The following is an 18,496-nucleotide window of genomic DNA, read 5'->3' on the forward strand; positions in this document are numbered from 1 at the left end:
GCCAGTTAAATAGGGTTTGTCAGATATTTAAGGAAATTAGCACCAGGTGCCAGATTAACATCAATAAGGTATCTGAAAGTGTTCACTAAATTTGATCAGTGTTCTTTTTCAATTATCTCATTTAAGTTTTTTATACTATGCTTTAGAATATATACAACTGATGAACTGTTTACAACAATACAACTCTTTTACTCCTGTTAGGATAAATTAACATAGGACTACACAGTGACCTTGACACTTAGGAAATTGTGTGTTGTTCTCTAATTTTGATCTGCAGTGTATATATATATATATATAATACCAATAAACCAATAATCCAAACCTTGTTAACAGTTAACCTTGGCAATGTTTTTCCTTAAATAAATCTCACGGATAGCAATTTGCCTGGTCAGTCATCTCTTCTGTCTAGTCTATTCAATAGCGGAATGGCTGGGCTTATTGGGAGACGTGGTGAAGAATCAGCCTAATATGTTCATTTCTTTGCACCTTTTCTCTCTCTAGACAGAAGGACTATAGGGAATGAAAGATAATGTAGACAGAGGTTCACTTGTCTTTTGTAGTCCAGGCAATGAGAAATACAAGGAATAAATGCTCAATACTCTGTCAACACTATCATGAAAAAATAGACTGTTCATTGGGGGTGTATTTCGCACCAGTAAATACCCAAAACTTTATTTTCTCCATTGTCACTGCTAATAATCTTATCTCCATAATCCATACAGATAAAGAGGAAAGTTGTAACATTAATGTATCTAAAGACCACAAGCACTAAATGCCATGCACAGATGCTGTTATCATTGCCTCACTGCTGACTCATATCTGGTAGATTTGCTCATTAAGAGATAGCACATTGCATGGTAGGAGATGATATCAATGGGGACTATTTACAACATGCCACCCGCGTTTGTATTCAGAGCCCCTGTAACTTGTCTCTAGAGCAGAGGCGTGGACGGGCCACACCGTAGGAGCGGCTCGAGCCGTCAGGTGGCGTGACCTTTAGCCAAGCAGGAGATAAAACTAACCGCTGTCAGCAGTAATGAGCCATCTGGACCTCTTGCACAGCCACCAGCCCCACCTTAAGGGCCTCATCAATCCACCCTGCTGCCATCGCGAGGTGAAGGTGGCAGACGTCTGCTATGGCACTAACGGGTGGGTGCTAGTGGGGGCCGGTCAGGCTCGCAATGCAGGGAAAGAGCACCGCGTTGGACTCTGCTTGCAGGGGCATTTCCGAATGCGAAACCTCCAACCTCTCACAGCAACGGTTTTGTCAATCTGGCTTCATACTGAGGCAAGCAGGGAGAATGAGTACCGCTTGGAAATGAGCTCATTTGAAAACGAGTGAAAACCTGTTATTCCTAACAGCGACAACTCAACTAGCAGCGACTCTGTCTCTCTCAAAGCTGTTTGACTGCCCCTTTGCCTGCTGGATATGCAGCTGCTAAGAGTGCTCTCCACCGAGCTGGCCAAATAGCCTTGTGAGCCAAGTGGATTCTTTGGCCCAGGGAAACAGTGCACCCTGCTGGAAGTAGCTGGAACGTTCTCCTTGCATCTTAAGGGGAACAATGCCATCTCTGACCAGGTGTCTCTTATGACGAGCACAGGGAATATAGGTGTTCTTGTCATTACTACCATGTTGAGGACATTGTGCTTTGCATTTTGATGTTGCAAAATAAAGAAACAAAAAAAACAACAACTGGTACTCTTGTTATGGGATTCGCACATTGTTAAGCATTGTTAAGTGATTGATATCCTCCATTAACTATACTTTTTATATATATATATGAATATATTTGTATAATGTGCATAGGCACTCTCACGGAAAGTCCAGGAAAAAAAATCACATGCAGCTCCATCAGCCTTTTAGCTCTTCACACTTCTTCACCTGGCATCCTCAAATACTGTCACATGCAGCCTCTACACACACACACGGGGAAATGGAGTCGCTCTCCAAGTCCCTTCTCATCCAGAGTGACTCATTGCCAGTGTGTGTGTGTCGAGTCCAGCAGCTTTTGAGAGTGACATTTCCCTGAGCTTGGCGTCAGGATCGCTCCATCTGACAGGCAGTGAGGACAGGCAGGAGCACAGGCAGGAGCACAGGCTTTGAAACACAGAACTACACTGAGATGGCAGATCTGTCAGCAGTGAGATGGAGGGGGTTGGAGGCGGCAGTTGGGACAGATTTCCAGATACGGATCAAGCCAGATACGACTCACTTCTTTAAAAAAAAAAAAAAAAAAAAAAACAACAAAAAAAACCCTTAAATGTTGATTAGTTCACCAGTTTCTTGGAATTTTCAAGGCTAATCAAGAGTTCAAAAAAGCTTAGTGGCCTCTTACACCAGAGATAAGATGTATACAATAAATTCACATTTTGCTTCTACTTCAGCTTTCAAAGATTAAATGTCCTACCAGCTTCATTTAAACCCTGCTTCAAAAATTTGTCACAGAATACATGAATACCTAAGTACTTTTGATAAGAGGAAACAGCATGCAAATATAATCTGAGAAATAGTAAAGTGAATTTAGGATTATTGAATGTTAACCCTCACCATGTTATGAATTAGTAAATCTTAGTAGATGGCAGTCATTTGTTCACTTAAAAACAGAACTGCATAGCATAAATTGATTAAGAATAAAAACATCTGTGTACAAAAAAATCATAATATATCTGTGTTCTTGGGCTATGTAAATATATCTATAATATGTGCTCTCAGAACAGGCTAAACAGCAGGTTTCATTTACAAAATTCAGATGTTGGTCACCATATTTCTACAATAAAATATATAAAATGAGTTGACTTGGACCAAATTACAAGTCATTCAGTTCTGAAATCACCCTGTCTGAGGTTTTTATTCAGTGACTATGAATGATGACATAATGACAAAAGGAAGATGCTATAAACTGCTGTTGATGAGCCAGTCAAAGAGAAATCTTGATCACAGGGCTCTTTGATCCATCCTGTCTAGACTATGTAAGTATTTCAGGCTTAGAGTGGCTGGACAAAACCATCAATTGCAGAAGTGAGGGCAGTAGAAGTTAATGGACAGTCATTGCTGGATGTGGAGCGCTTGACGACACACCTGCCACTCTCACTCAGCCACTAGGGGGAGGGCACAGAAAAAGGCCTGCTGCCAAAACTAATGTGTGTTGAAGTTTATCATCTGTGCAGACCACCACACCAAGGGGCTGTTTTGGCAAAGTTTATTAAAGGGACCCTATTATGAAAATCTGAATTCCCCTCACTTTATTGAAATAAAGAATTTTGAAAGAATTTATTTTGAAATCAGTTTCTCTGTTTTTGCGAGAACAAACTCATACACATATCTCCATTTATTCAGCCTACAGCAGTTCAGACTGCCCATTTACAGTTCTCAGCCATGTAAATCTCAGTGCTTTTTGAATGAGGGCACAATACAGGGCATCCTTCAGAATAGAGCTCATATCATATATCAATCTTATATCAATCTTAAAGGTGCAGTAACAGAAACAGCCTGTTTAATTCTAAGATATAAAGAGACATTTGAAGATGATCATGTAAAAATGTTTGGAACATAAAGCCACACAAATGTAAGTGGACATCTAGGAAAAATATAAAATGAAAGAAAAATGTAGGCTAGGGGCCCTTTAAGATTTGAAACAAACCAGTAAAATTTAACAAACTGCACACTTATTAGTGATCTTACTAAATCTTATATTCTTATTGTAATATTCTGAGGAGTAGTCAATGGTTTCATTAATAGGGGCACAAAAATGTCAGAAATGGGAAAATTATGTTTAAATCTGATTGGGTTAATTTAATTCTCCTTACTTGTTGGCAGCATGACCTGGAGTCACGGAGCAGCTGTTCTGACTTTGATGTACTGAGCATTGGCACAAGCACATAAAGCTATAACGTGCTGCTGGTTATCAGTCCTCCTCTGGGATATCCATCTTTTTGCAGATCTCAGTTCCAACCTCTGACATGTCTGCCTATCCAATCAAGGCCTTGTGAGGACTCAGTTCAGTTGGATTAGGGTGGAACCAAACTCTGTTGCATGACAGATCCTGTCCTGGGTTCTTCTAGTTGTTGAAGTTAGGGTAATCGGTGAATGCGAAAATGTGGAACTTGTATGATAGTAGTTTATTAGCACTTGCATGAGGTGACTGTCCAGCTGATTTCCGCACGCACACACACTTCGAGAGCTGAGGCTGGTTGCCAACACGATCAAATTGCAGTACTGCTTCTTGCTGCTCTGATAGACTATTCATGGATATATTGTATTCCTGACCTACCTCTTAATACAGTGCATTGCTTTTCACATTTGTATCAGTGTACTTATATAAAAATTCATAAATAAATATACCAAACGTGCTAAGTAACCGCGCCGTTAACGAGTCAATGTGATACAGAGCTGTAAATCACAAATTTTGTGTCACATAGATGTCTAGATAGAGCCTCGCACATTTGCTCGTCGTTATTGTTTCTCCTTCGGAGAGATAGACATCAGTTCGCTCAGATGCATACCGTGCTCCTACTCATTAGTCGAATAAGACTTTATACTCATCACAACGCATCAAGAGACGAGCGCCCGGCGCGCGGTTTAAAACATCTCCCGCTCAGGCTGAATTGGATTAACCGGGTGTGTGACCCAGTCGTACTCGTCATAATGTGCGTTGGCGAAAGCCTCCTTTCGCTTTCTTGCGGACGTCACCGGGCCGCGACATTTGTTCGAGCAAAATATAAAAATCAATAATTTAATTTCACCTTTCAATTAAGTGAACTAACAGAGGTTAGCCTAACCGTTTTTTAAAACATAAATTCCTCTTGTGCCATCCATCTGAATTAGCTCTTACTGCCGTAATGTCTAGCCCCTGCATGCTGGGCCTATTACCTCCGAATGTGGGGCGCACAGGTAGGTAGGTAGGTAACATGGACTGAGTAACAATAATTAATACTACGTAGCAGACTTAATGGGCCTTCGCGTGTTCGTTTACCCAGTGATTAAAACGTTAAGGGAGCTTGGCAAGTTGTGGTCTAACTATTATTAATTTGGTTTCGCCGTTTATTTTCCATTCCGATGCTGTGCATAACTCATTTTTTCGTTGACGATACAAAATGTTGACAGTCATCCTCGAAGCACTCAAGTCGCTAAATTCACACAACAGATCACTGCTGAAAGATTGCAGCCTAACAGCAGGAGAGTGCTAACCGAATTTCCGAGTATTGCTTTTGATTGATTCAGAAGAGATAAACTTACATCTTGACAAAGTTGAGCATATTGCTCTGGCAGAGTAATAGCACGTATGAAATGTAGCATGCTGTTTATATTCAATTTACTACAAACTTCACTATATCGGTGTTTCTTCGTTGCAGTTTTATAGGAACACAATTTGTTGTCGGAGACAAATTGCATTAGCCATCTCCCAGCACTTTAATTTATGACCAAAGGACTACTGTTGGCTAGATATTTGCAGGTGGTGGACCACTCTTAACCCAGAATTGACATGGACAAATGCAAACAAAGTGATATACAAGCCTAAAACCCTCAGCCTTGCCACCACGTCAGTGTTAATGCTGTATTAAGAATGTCCTGCTGCCAAAACACCTGGTCAGTAGTGTTCCACTCATCAGTAACTAGTGATAAGCAGAATAAAGGGTGGGACAACCAATTCCACTCTGCAACAGATAGGGAAATTGTCCACCTGCAACATGAACCTGCATCATAAGTATACATACTAAAGTGAGGAGTGAGTGGAAGCACACAGCAGGTGTTTCTAATAAAGTGGTATATGCTAGTGCATCTTAACAGCAGTGGATGAGAGACAGAAGGGACTTTTTCAGTTAATGTACAAAATCTTGTTATTCACAAGAGCACAGAGTAAAAGACTGTTTGACACACTCAAAATATTTCATGACTAATTATGTTCACCAGGAAAAGGACAACAGGACAACTTGTTCATCCCATAACATGCGATGAACATTCACAGAAATGCTACTGCATTGTTCCCTTGCTACTATAGGCTACATGAGCCAAAAACTGAACGATAAACTCACCCTTCATTCAACATGCCATGATTCAGAGCAACCTAGTTCTCTGAAATGTCTTTGTTGTAGTAAAATCCTAATCACCCAATCAGTCCTGTTCAGGGTAGTATAAATGCATATTATACTAGCCAGACACGAGACTGATAGAACTCTAATGAATGTACAGCATCTGTCATTATATGCTGATTAAATAGTAGCCTACTCCGGGCACAATTTTAAGTGATGTCATTAATTTCCCATGCATTTATTAATGACCACACAGGAAGGAAGTACGTGTGTGTGTGGGAGGAGTATGGAGGGTGTTGCTTAAAAATGAGCGAGGCACCCTATGATAAAAGGAAAAAAAAAATAGAGCAAATACAAAAGTGTGAAAAAAAGAACAAAAACAAACAACCCAAAAACCCATTTCAGGACTGTGCGTTTTCTTGTGGTTGTTAGGGAGAACGGAATGAGGATGGCCCGGTGGATCCATTCAGCTGACGGTGGCTGGAATATCTGGGCAGCAGGCGTGCAGAAAGATTCCTGCTCAGAGCCTCATATAATTGGTCTCTTCCATCTGCAGGGCGTCAGGAGCAGCTGAACTTGTGTCGGTGAAGATTCCGGAACCAAAGGGTATGTGCGATGCAGGGCCAGTTGCTGAGCACAGCAGGGGAGTAATGTAACTGACCACCTGAACACAACCCTGCTGCACCACCCTCCTTCATTGTGAGGGGGTGCAGTTCCTTGGTTTGTATTCCTGACATCAATGTATAGATTGAACAGGTAGGTGGCAGCTTTTAGATTTAAATTTCTTACCACCTTTTCTCGCCTTCTAGGCAAAAAACGTAATATTGCGCTGGGCTGTAAAGAAGCTATTACTTCAGCCAACGACTGAAGCCATTCTGCCAAACACATCAGCATTAATTGATTCAGGAATATGACAACAAATAATGATTAATTATATTCTTTATCTTCAAGTTAAATTAAATGTCATAAAAAGCTGGGGAGCCAGCAAAAGAAAAGCTAGATTACAACAAAATCTTTACATTACTGACTGTTGGAAATATACAGACACATTTACAATTCACATGCATGATATTCAGTAGTATAAAACAAAGAGGAGAGCTGTGCCAGCAATCAATATGCATTTTTTTTTTATTGTAGTCTGTTGAACAAGGGCTCCCGCATGTGGACGGAAAAAAGATTACAGCTTTTGTGCAAAATTTTATTCTTGGGGAATATGGCATGTTAAATTTTGAAAGTAGGTGATGGGTGGAGATTGGAGGTGATTGAAACCACGTAAACTGCTCGCGTTTGCAGAGGAAGATCAACCTTTATTTATTGAAACTGCTTGCATACAAAATATATTGCACTATAACCAAACAATGTCAACATAAAACCCAGTCTGTTCTGCTATTATGTACAAAGAAATTATTACCCAAAGTGCAGTAACATACAAGGTCAGTCTACCTTGGTTCAGTATCTACAGTTTGCCTTTTTTTTTTTCTTCTGCTCAATTCATCTTTAGACCACGACAGCCTACAATGTGTGCAAGAGATGGTTTTACAATTTTGCCAGTTTGTAAATTCATGTACACTCCGAAAAAAATAAATAACTAGAAAACAGTCTGTTTGGCAACGCTTCAGAGCCTTGGAACGTATTTTCTTTTTCTTTTTCCGCTAACAGACTGCGCCTCAGATGAGCAGGTTGTAAAACCACTGAGAGTAAACCATTTAACGCTTGCATTAGTCTTAGATTAAGAACGGCGGGGGGGGGGGGGGGGTGTGGTTGGTGAGTTCAGGGCTGACACGCCGAACCACCTCTGTGGAGAGCGAGAGTGACTTCTGTCTGTGGAATTCCACTGCCTGTGACAAGCTATTCATTTCCACAGAATATTGATCTGGGCAGATCGCTTTAAGAGTGGGCTTTAAACTACAACAACTAAGGCAGTTTTTTTTTTTCTCCTTTTCTTTTTTTGCCAAAAGAATTTAGCAAGCGTACAGCAAGAGGAAAAAAGATCCAATTGGTTATAAATGAAGAGCTACTAGCTGTACAGTAAAATAATAAAAAAAAAAAAACAGAGAGAGAGAGGGAGGAGAGAAAAAACTACCAGGATCACTGTCACAGTAGGTTTAACAAAAAAAAAAAAAGCCTGTGGGTTCAGAACAGCATCACGTCTTCTCAAAATGTAAACTAAAATGTAAATGCACAAGCACTGATCCGATAAGAAAAACGGGTTTTATATCAAACTTAACGCCATATCTCCCTCCTTTCTGCCCTAAGCAAGTTCAGCTGCAAAAGTACAGTAGACTCAAAATTAGCAAATATATCAGTTCATTATGTTGACAGCATATGTGTGATTCACCTGCTGAGAAGTCTTATCACATTCTAGTTTATTAGAGTTTAATAGATTAAGTACTTGCAGAGCAACACAAACATGATAAGTGCACATTTAAAGTTCAATCCAAAAGAACAGCGACAATCTCTTAACGTGTGATAATATACAGTATGCAACCCGCCGCTAAATGTTTGAATTCTATGATGAGTCATTGTTAAGGACAGTGACACGGTTACAGACATATCTGATATTGGTGCTTCACACCTGAACATGACAACAAGACAGAAATCCAGCAGGACAGCTGGCAGTATACCGTAGTCAGGACAGAGTATCATATGAACAGTGTTTCATGGACACCCTGTCGGGGGGGGGGGGGACACGTCACAAAAGTCTGAATGGCAAATACTGGGAGTACTATAGAAACAGTCTGCAAAATGCCGCCAACAAAATAATTGTTAAATGTTTGAAGAGAGAGAGAGAAAAAAAAAAGACCACTGCGATTATGTAACTTAAAAAAAAAAAAGAAAAAAGAATAAACCTAGAATACAAATGACAACAAGTGGTTGTTTTGAAAATGTATTGTCTATGTATCGTATCTTTTAGTGGTTAAATACAATGCTTCACTACAGCGCTTGGTGAAGACTAGGTCAGGAAAACATTAGTTTCTCTACCCACTCAGACCTCAGCCACAGCATGACAGAAAATGACGAACTGTATGAAGTACAAAAATTATGGGTATGAAATACTGTACATGCACCACAAAAGATGATTTTTTTTTTTGTTGTTTTGTTGCCCTTTTTTTTTCCTTTTTCTCCAGTGGCTGGCTGAGGTTGCAACACAAGCGTTAGTTGGGACAAATGTTCATATCTTCTTCCCTGATTTACACATCCAAATTCTGAAACTATCCATACTAGTTAAAAGGCACAGATCATATAGGAGCATTTTACGTCTACATTTTTTTTTCCTTTTGACATTTTCCTTTTCTTTTTTTCCTTTTTGCTAGTGATGTGGATGGACTCTCACATCAGGATGAGCTCTAGTAACCATGGACACCGACAGGCAGGGGGGGGGAAAAAAAAAGCCATTTGACGTGGCGTGTAACGTCTGAATTCCTACTCTTGATGTCTTTCCCTTGAGGTTATGGAGAACGAAAGAGTTAAAACACACATTTTTTGAAATGCATTTCCCCAACAGCTTCGGTTATCTTTGTAGGTAGTTTGCCTACAAAGTCGTTTACAAAAAACTCTAGCTTCTGTTGTGATTTAGAGACCAGCATCTCTAAGCAATGTACACTACAAAATTCAAGACGGCACTTGCCAGAGACCTTTTGTCTTATTACCCCCGTTTACAATTACAAAATGTGCTTGATGTCATGTCTCGTGACAGCCCTACTGACCTGGTTCTCTTTGGCCTAATGTGTCTCTAATGAAGAAGCTTCTGGATTGGTGGAGTTGAGGGGAAGTTTTGGGGGCGGGGGCAGGGCACTTGCGCTTACGACACGCCATTCACCACGACCTGGCTGTCTGGCCCCTCTGGCTTCTCCTTCTTCGGCCCTCTGTCCTTAACGGGCCGCTGACGAGGGGCGCTTGACTCCACCGTTGCTCCGTGGGGACCCCGGCTAGCATGAACGCTCCTCTCGTTATTGCTGTCAACACGGATCTGTGGACACAGGAGGACAGCAGGATGCAAAGAACTAAGGTCAATTGCCATTCTGGGGTGAAACACGCAGTGACTGGCATGTTAAACAACAGTGACACTAGATAGTTATCACAGTATTAGCTTCTGTAGTACTGATATAACAATTAGGGGCATCATGCACCTATTTTTGAGGGGACACATACTCAATGCTATGCTGGCTTTGTGTGCGCGCATGTATACATTTATTTATCAATTTATTTAAGATCCTAATAAATTAGGACCCAAGTGGACATTACTCAGAATGACTGAATAGATGTTTTTTGCCGATGATTTATCAGCCTCAAAATAGTTTTTAAAAACAGGGAAAAAAATTTCCCACATTTAAAAAAATAAAAACTAAAAAATTCTGAGGAGGCATATGCTCCCTCAGTCAGAATAGGCATGTTGCCTCTGACTGCAATATTTGTATATTTTCAAATGTCATTAAGTCCACAAAAATACCCCATCAAACTACATCATTGAGGTCTGACAGCATCTTGACCTCAAATGTGATTCATTCATATGACACAACAAAAACAATTTGTTCTAAATAATTCAGGCCAATCTTTACCAGGTCACACAGAGGTTCACCCAATGTATTTTTCAAGGCATACTGCTATCAAATAATATTGTATATTTTATTGTAATATTGTATGTCCATATTGTATAGCTTACACTGCATTACACACATCTTGTGTGTGGGGATCTGACATTGCATTAGTTAACAAATGGTCAATATTAAGCATGCCACGCCCTGGTTTAAATACAGTCCAAATCGATTAGGGCCTACGTCCATTACAAGGAAGATACTTTGGCAGAATTTCAGCATTCAATAACTACTGGTTTGTCCTTTGTGTGTTTAAATGTCACAATTAAATATTTAAATAACTGAATATTTGCAATGCTTGGAGTATTTTAACATCCCAGGTGATGGCAGTGATGTACACTTGTGTGCCAATGCGGGAGAGCATTTACCTGTAGGGAGTCCTCCTGGGGACGGGGCTTGGTGTCCCGGGAGCTACGAGAGCGTGAATCACTCCAGTGCATGTCCTCCGCTGTGAAACACAATGAGAGGAACCACCCCGTGCAAATCACCAATCATTAATCACCTAGGAATTATTCATCTTGAAAGTAATTCTAAACAATGAGCAGCCTGTGAGACTACCGACATATAAGAGAAGAAAAAAAATTATGATGGTGGTGTGACTGACTCTTGTATCCTCCTCTGCCTCTTCCACCACGGCCGCGGGCGCCCCCGCCCCGCTTACGTCCATCTGGCACGCGTTTGGGGTAACCCATGGATTCTTCATCCGTGGGGGCGAGGGACCAGTCGCTTAGCTCATCCCTGTGGTCAGACTCAGTCTCTGATGCATTGGAGGCTTCTGAATTGGTGCCTTAAGTGAACACAAAAGAAAGCAATACACAAAAATGCTAATAGCTGTTCAAAGAGTTGAAGGCTGCCCAACAAGTAAGATGGTCCAACTTAGTCTTTGATTACTGTTAGCTTTTCTGGGTACAGAGTCTGGTTTTGTGGCCAGACAATATACAACTGGCATTTTAAAACTCCCACAATGAAACATTTTACATTTAAACCCCCACCCCACATCCCCCCCTTCCTGTACCTGAGGCAAACGTAGGGCCCCGTCGTCCCCGGGCCCCGCGACCGAAAGGCTTGCCCCCACGTGATGGTCCCATGCCATTATCAGCACTGAAGGGCTTCTCCTTCTCTGGCCTGCCTGGCGGAGCCCTGGGTCCTCCCCCAATCTGCCTCAGCTGCTCATCGATCTGAAGCCTCTCCAGTCGCAGCTGGTCCACCTCCTGAACACAACAAATCCAGCCAAAGAAGCATTTCAACAGGACTTATTTAGTTACAATGCCAGGATTTTGTTCAAACATAGAAGCAAGTATTACAGTGACAATTCAGTCAGTAAACACAGGAAAGTTGCTTCAGAAAAGCTTTATGATCTCTTACACAACAATTCCATGACCTTACACTATTTACTGTTGTACAAACACATATATATATATATATATATATATATATATATATATATATATATATATATATATATATATATATATATATATATATATATATATATCGATCTATCTATCTATCTATCTCAGTTGGAATCATGTAAATGCCATGATTAATTATCAGAACACTCAAGAAAATGCTCCGATTCAGCAAACAGAAAAAACCCACCCACTCGCCTGAAAGGTCATTGGTCAGGATAATCACAGCACACAAGAATAAAGTATGCAATGCATTATTGTCTATTGTTATTGATATGTTATTGCTCATTGCAGTCTACTGCCATTTTAGTAGTACAGAAGTAGATGCTGCTATATCGATTAATAAATGAAACATTGTGCAGTGTTGTTATGAATAACCGAAGAAAGGAGGTTAGTTGCATATGCGAGTGGGCGGGGCTTACCTTCAGGTAGTTCAGGTGGTAATCAAGCAGGATGCGAGCATTTGAAATGCTCTCTTTTGTGCCAACAAACACAAATGGCACCATGCCCTTTGGTCAGAGGTCACAATGCCGCCAAGGATGGCATTCAGCGAGATGTAGAAAGATATTATAGAACAATGTTAATTCAGCATTCTCATGCAGTACCTCCAATGCCACTTTTTACACAAACAATTACAGTAGAACCACACATGCAGAGTGGCACTCCTGACAGCTAGCCAGAGAGATCTGCTTACCTCCTCCAACGGGGAAGATTTTTTGTCATTTTCTGGTTCCACTCTTACTCGGACAACACCAGATTTGTCCACGACCTCCTGAATCAGTTTTCCGCTTTTCCCAATAACTTTACCTAGTGCAGAAATAACAAGTTGATCCCAGATGACAAAGCAAAACACTGATGCAGAGAGCTCCTCAAGCTCAGAGCCTTTTTAAAAAAACAAAAAAACAAACAAAAAAAACATCTTTTCCAAGACCTGGCCCTTGGAAAACCATTCTGGATGTCTCCCTCACCACACCCTGAATGCTACCCTAATGTTTTGATGATTATGATTGCCCCCTTACTGTCCCTTTCACAACACACTCCACTCGAAGGTGCAGCCTTGAAGGCCACCCCTGACACACTTGCAGAATCCACTACCTTGACATCTCAGTGACTGCACAATCAAAACTGAAGATCCATATTCACTTCAAGCTTCCTCTTCAACAAGGTGGTTACTTTCTCATTCTTCCTCCCTCTATGCTCTCCTTAGTATAGTCTAGTCAGGTCTTGCTTGTTTTTTTTATTCCTTTATTAGTTCATATATGCCTTTATGCTTTTAATAGATTGATTCCATATACATCAATTCATATATAAATTTACATTTTTAAAAATGTTTTAATATATTTTATGCTACTTCTGCCTTACAAAGCAAACATGAAAGGCACTATATGAATGAAGCCATCATTATCATGTTAATTATAAGAATCAGTCACAGGTAATGTCTACTGTTGCAGGTTCCTTATAATGCCACAGCATAATCTCAGGGCTTTCTCAAAGCTGCCTCTGCATCTTTTTTGAATGAACATCTACCAAGCATCTATAACATTTCACCACTGGAGCTAAGCTCTAAACTCTCTTATCCCCATACTGACAGGCATGTCACTTTTCTTGCCTTTACCTACTAAATTCCTGGGCACTTTAATAATGTCTTCTGAAAACTCCAGGTAGCTCCTAGCTTTCCGCACAGCCTCTTGGTCCTGAAATCAAAACCCACATCGGTCAGGTGGACAGTAACCCATCTTACTCCAACATTATGCTAAAACCTGGTTTGGGGAAAGTAGGTTTACCTCTCCATAGATGTGAAAGGTGCAGGTCTCCTCGTCCAGGTCTATGTTGGTGACACCAGGGACCTTGCGGGCTTGCTGAATGTTTGCTCCGTGCGTGCCTATGGCCAACCCCATCAGGTCCTCCCGCACCACAAACTGCTCGTGGAACCTCGACGCTAACTGCCGTGAGCTCTGGAGAAGACATGTGCAAGATGGCGTGATGAGTCAGAGATATGAGAGGATGCAGGCATACACTTCCTCAGGGGAGCCTTAAGTGCTTCATTAGTGGTAGAGCTCATAGTCAAATGATTCTTAGTCTGGCATTTTATAATGAAATTTGTGCTAAAATGCTGTAGGGAAAGCAGCCCGAGTTCTGTGATCAGACCAAACAGAGCTCTGTACAAAAATGATCATTAAGACAGTAAACGTTCAGTAGGAATATGCAAAACCTGAGAATCAGACAAATCTCCAGTCAAACTATGTTTAGCACAGATGAACTTGTTCGACGTAAGAAGAGATAAAAGATCCATTATTTTTAAGGGAATACCTAAAAGTTTGAACCTTAAACTTTTTCTAAGCACAAAATGAAAAATCCACTTTAAAGAAAGCACTTGTAGCCCAGCAACCTTATATGTATTAACCAATAATAAATGCTACTAACTAGAATGCAGGTTTATTTGTAAAGATTATGCACAGAATCACCACCACTAGGACAAAAATGCCCTCATTAATTCCTGTTTTAGGTGTGGTCAGATTTTAACATCTCTAATGAAGCACCACCTCCAAATCTATATTTGTTCTGAACCTGACCTGCATGCCAGAGTGGAACCCTATTCCAGCCTGGGCTTATCTAAAGCAGCATGCAGTTAACTGCACAGCCTGGAATGTAACAGCTGTGCATACTCTCATATGAGAAAGTAATACCCCTGTGCGCTTGTTAAATATAGGCGTCGTGATTAGCCACGCAGCAGATTTGTATGCCATAATGAACGAAAGTCACCTGAGACCCCAGAAGATCATATTTAATCAAACACGTCAGAGCTGCATCGAGTTTCAGCACCAACAAACTCAGCTTTCAAAACGTTATGACCTGCTGTCCCAACGTAGTGATGTATTTAGCTAGCAGTGACAAAACCTATTACAATGGCCCAGGTGTTGAGCAGTGATGGAATAGGTAGAGGGTCATACCTCCAGCTGACGACTGGCTTCCTCATTCCGAAGCATGAGGGCCAGCTTGGTGCGCAGGCTACGGAAATGCATGTCTGTCAGCATGCCCGCACGCTTGGTCGTCACCTCGTTCACTGACTGAAATCAGATGTTAAGCGGGGTTATCAGAGCAGAAAAGAGCCCTGCCACGACTGCCCTGTGCCCACTTCTGCCCGCAGAGTGCCGACTCACCAGAATAACCAGCTGTTTTTTATCTGAGTCGTACGAGACATTGAAGGCGCCAACCGCTTTTTTGAAATCTTTATGAGCCGAGTCTTTTGCGCAGCTGTGAACGTCCAACAAAGAAAACAGTAAAATCAATCAAGTACCATAGCGCACTGCAGGAAAATGGCATGATGGATTACTGTACAGTTCAACTACGAGACATTCAAGGTTTAAACCCAAACGTTGGAGTATGTACATCTGCCGCAGGTCTTCAGGTACATCCAGTCTGATCTTCAGGAAGGTGTTCTTCGAAGAGGCCTTGTTTGGGTTCACGGGCCGTAGCCTCTCTAATGTGACGATCTCGTTAAGCGTGGCATCGCAGGCTGCATACTCTATGACATAAAACTACAGCAGATGGAGAAGAACGGTTAATGTAATCATGATTTTTGCATACTGAAACGTAAATTAGCTGTGTGCAAGTTGCCTAAGCAAGAGACTAAGATATCTTCATTACGGCTTTGACCTCATAATGGAGGTTCTCATACCACTTGTTGGGTAATACCTCTCATTAGAAAGGTTCACCCATGGCAGACAGAGCCAAAGAAGACATTAAAGCTCACTTGTTCAGCTGCTTTTTTCTGCCACACATCCAGATCAATCGTCGCACTGCTGCTCACCTCTCCTTTGACCATACGCACTTTGGCCAGCCACCACCCACACGGTTCCTTGTCGTTGGCTCTGGAGTACACCTATGGATCATTCAGCAAGCCAACAGAGTCGAGTTAATTCAAACGGGCAAAACAGGCTGTGCTGCACTTGTTGGTCACATCCGTTTCTGCAGTGTGGGTAGTGAGACTATGTTCCGATGACACTTACCTCAACTTCATCACTCTCACTGATCTCCTTCTGAACCCCGGCAGGAGGCGGAAACCGAACGTCATGAAAGGGAATCTGTCGTTCTGGTTGCCAGCTGAGCCAGCAAAAGGGCAGATGTTCACAGATGTTTCATTAGAGATTCTTGAAAGAATTTACCGGCTTTGCACGGTCCCACACTCAGAAACGTGTCGGCATCGAAGCATGCAAGTGTATACTTGGGCAAATACAGAAACAATTTTCCCTACTGCATAGTAATGCATCGCTCAACAGTGCTTAAGTAAATGTGCAATGATACTCACTTGTTCTCAAAAGACACTGTGACTGTGTTTTCGTGCACATCCTTTACAAAAGCCTGTGAAGGAGGACAATCGGAAATCAGTTTGAACATTTTTTTTTTCCAACATGCGCATACAACCGGTACTCCAGGTATATGGACTGCCAAGGTGTCAATGGCAATAAAGAAATATAAATAGCAGTAACTTGCTGACAAATGGGATCAACATAGTTCTGCTGAAATGAACAGGTGACAGCATTACTGCGTGCATAGTTGAGGAAAATTTGCAAATATAATATTGGGCATAATTTGTCATATAGTGTGACATAAATAAAAACGTTACCTGCAAGATTGTGTCCACAAGACTTTCATGAGATATGGAGTCCGTAACAATGTAAGCTACTGTGCACGATCGTTCCAAAATGATTCAATGTAGCTAGCTAGCTATCACAACTAGCTAAGTAGCCAATATCGACTACATCCTTCACTGTTTAACTAATGTAACGCCAAATATCCTTCTAAAGATAGTTGTTTTACATTTATTAATAAGTTACTGAAGTGTCTATATTTTCATATTAAGTCAGTAGAGAGTCTAAGTGTCTACGACGACGGATAGGCCTCGATATCAAGGAGCTTATTAGGGTTGCATCAAGCTAAATCTAACGTAGCCAGAAAGACTATCGCAATTTGGGCCTACTTCGCGTACACGGTAACAGCAGTAATATTATGGAGCATCACATCGAGTGCACATTCGTAGTTTTCAAAAACATAATGAATACTCAGAGAAATTAATACGGAAAAGACTGGATATGATAGCAGACGCGAAACCAACCTTGTAGAAAGCGCCACTCGTCCCTCTGACTTCCACCGCTAATTCGTCCATGACGCCAACAATTTAATACAAACTGGTTACAACTGTCGTGTTGTCGCGTTTCCGTCGCTAACTGCAGTGGTCTCCTGTTATTACGCTATGATTTAGGACTGGGAATATTGGCGCGCCTCAAGATTTAGACGAAAATAAAACCGAAACATTTAGAGATACACAGCCAACACCAGCTGCTCTTGAACGCATTGATGTAAACACAAGAGCCTCCCTTTTCCCTCATCACGTGACAGGGGTCGGGCTCTTACGTCTGAATTCTCTGAGAAAACGGTACAAGGCCCCAAGCACCATTTTATTCTCTGGTATTTTATACGAAAACCGGATTTTTCGGTTGGCACAATAATTTCATAGGAAGTTAAACCGTTCTCTTAAGAAGGAAAATACTTCTTATTTTGCGATTATAATAATGAATGATGCTAAAAAATTCAGCTAGTTTGCCCCTCGGATCTTCTTGGTGAAACCATTAAATATAAGATATCATTTATGCTGGGATTTATTTATTATATATGTATTTATTAACATTATTATTTTAACATTATTATTTCAAAATTTAGGTTACTCATCCCCCATTTTCAGAGATCTAAAGTTAAATTATGAGGAAAATATGCTGCTTAAATATAAGGGTTTTCTCTCACAGGTACTGGCAATCACATCCAGACGTTATCATTATGTATTAAGAAGGCAGAGGAAAACTGAACTAAACGAAAATAATTTATTTTAAAAAAATAGACGAATTCTAATTGATGACTCTAAAATGTAATGTTAATGAGGTACATAGGTCTAATCATGATGGATAGTCCGGATAGACTAAAATGGATTGTTAATGAGGAATATAGGGGATGGCTAGTTAGTTGATAAAACTGGAAGGACATATGCTTAATACAAAGTTGTGTGCCAGTTAATTATGTTTTTTTCAGCAGTTTCAGAGAGCTGAGTATTTAGACCCAAAAGGTACAAGATACTAAAAGTGAAACTTGATTCTTCGTGTGTTTTGAATTTTGAACACTTATGAATGCGGAACAATGTTTATTGTATTTGACTTTGCCATTAGGTGTCAGTATTGCATTTGAAATAATTTTCACCGACCACAGACACTTTAGCGACTAAAAGAAGTACATTATTCTTTTTCATCTTGAAAAATTGGGACATTCAGAATACAAGTATCTCTAGATTGTTGACAAGGTAACATAGAACATAAAACATTTTCAGTGAATAGCAATTTATTATTAACTTTCATTATCTGTAATATAACATACTTGGCCACAATTCCCCCACATCTGCTAAACAAAAGAATC

The 18,496-nt window shown here is 40.7% G+C and overlaps 1 protein-coding gene across 3 annotated transcripts; it reads right to left on the reverse strand.

The window, feature by feature from the left end:
• Window positions 1-7,313: 7,313 nt before the first annotated feature.
• Window positions 7,314-17,413, reverse strand: fmr1 (FMRP translational regulator 1). Of its 3 annotated transcripts, XR_004776735.1 has the most exons (16): window positions 17,151-17,413; window positions 16,344-16,396; window positions 16,045-16,138; window positions 15,789-15,917; window positions 15,425-15,573; window positions 15,196-15,289; window positions 14,986-15,102; window positions 13,819-13,989; window positions 13,650-13,728; window positions 12,729-12,841; window positions 12,457-12,543; window positions 11,641-11,836; window positions 11,230-11,412; window positions 10,994-11,073; window positions 9,738-10,000; window positions 7,314-9,472 (listed from the first exon to the last, which is right to left on the reverse strand). XR_004776735.1 is itself a non-coding variant. In XM_035532226.1 (15 exons), exons 1-15 carry the CDS (start codon window positions 17,199-17,201, stop codon window positions 9,833-9,835), a joined length of 1,707 nt encoding a protein of 568 aa, XP_035388119.1. In that variant the 5' UTR covers window positions 17,202-17,413; the 3' UTR covers window positions 7,314-9,832. The 3 variants fall into 3 exon arrangements, 2 of the variants coding, with proteins under 2 accessions (XP_035388119.1, XP_035388118.1); XM_035532226.1 differs by having other exon boundaries at window positions 7,314-10,000; window positions 15,846-15,917; XM_035532225.1 differs by having other exon boundaries at window positions 7,314-10,000.
• Window positions 17,414-18,496: the final 1,083 nt, after the last annotated feature.

The sequence above is a fragment of the Electrophorus electricus genome, chromosome 12 (assembly GCF_013358815.1).
Source record: "Electrophorus electricus isolate fEleEle1 chromosome 12, fEleEle1.pri, whole genome shotgun sequence".
Taxonomy (NCBI): domain Eukaryota; kingdom Metazoa; phylum Chordata; class Actinopteri; order Gymnotiformes; family Gymnotidae; genus Electrophorus; species Electrophorus electricus.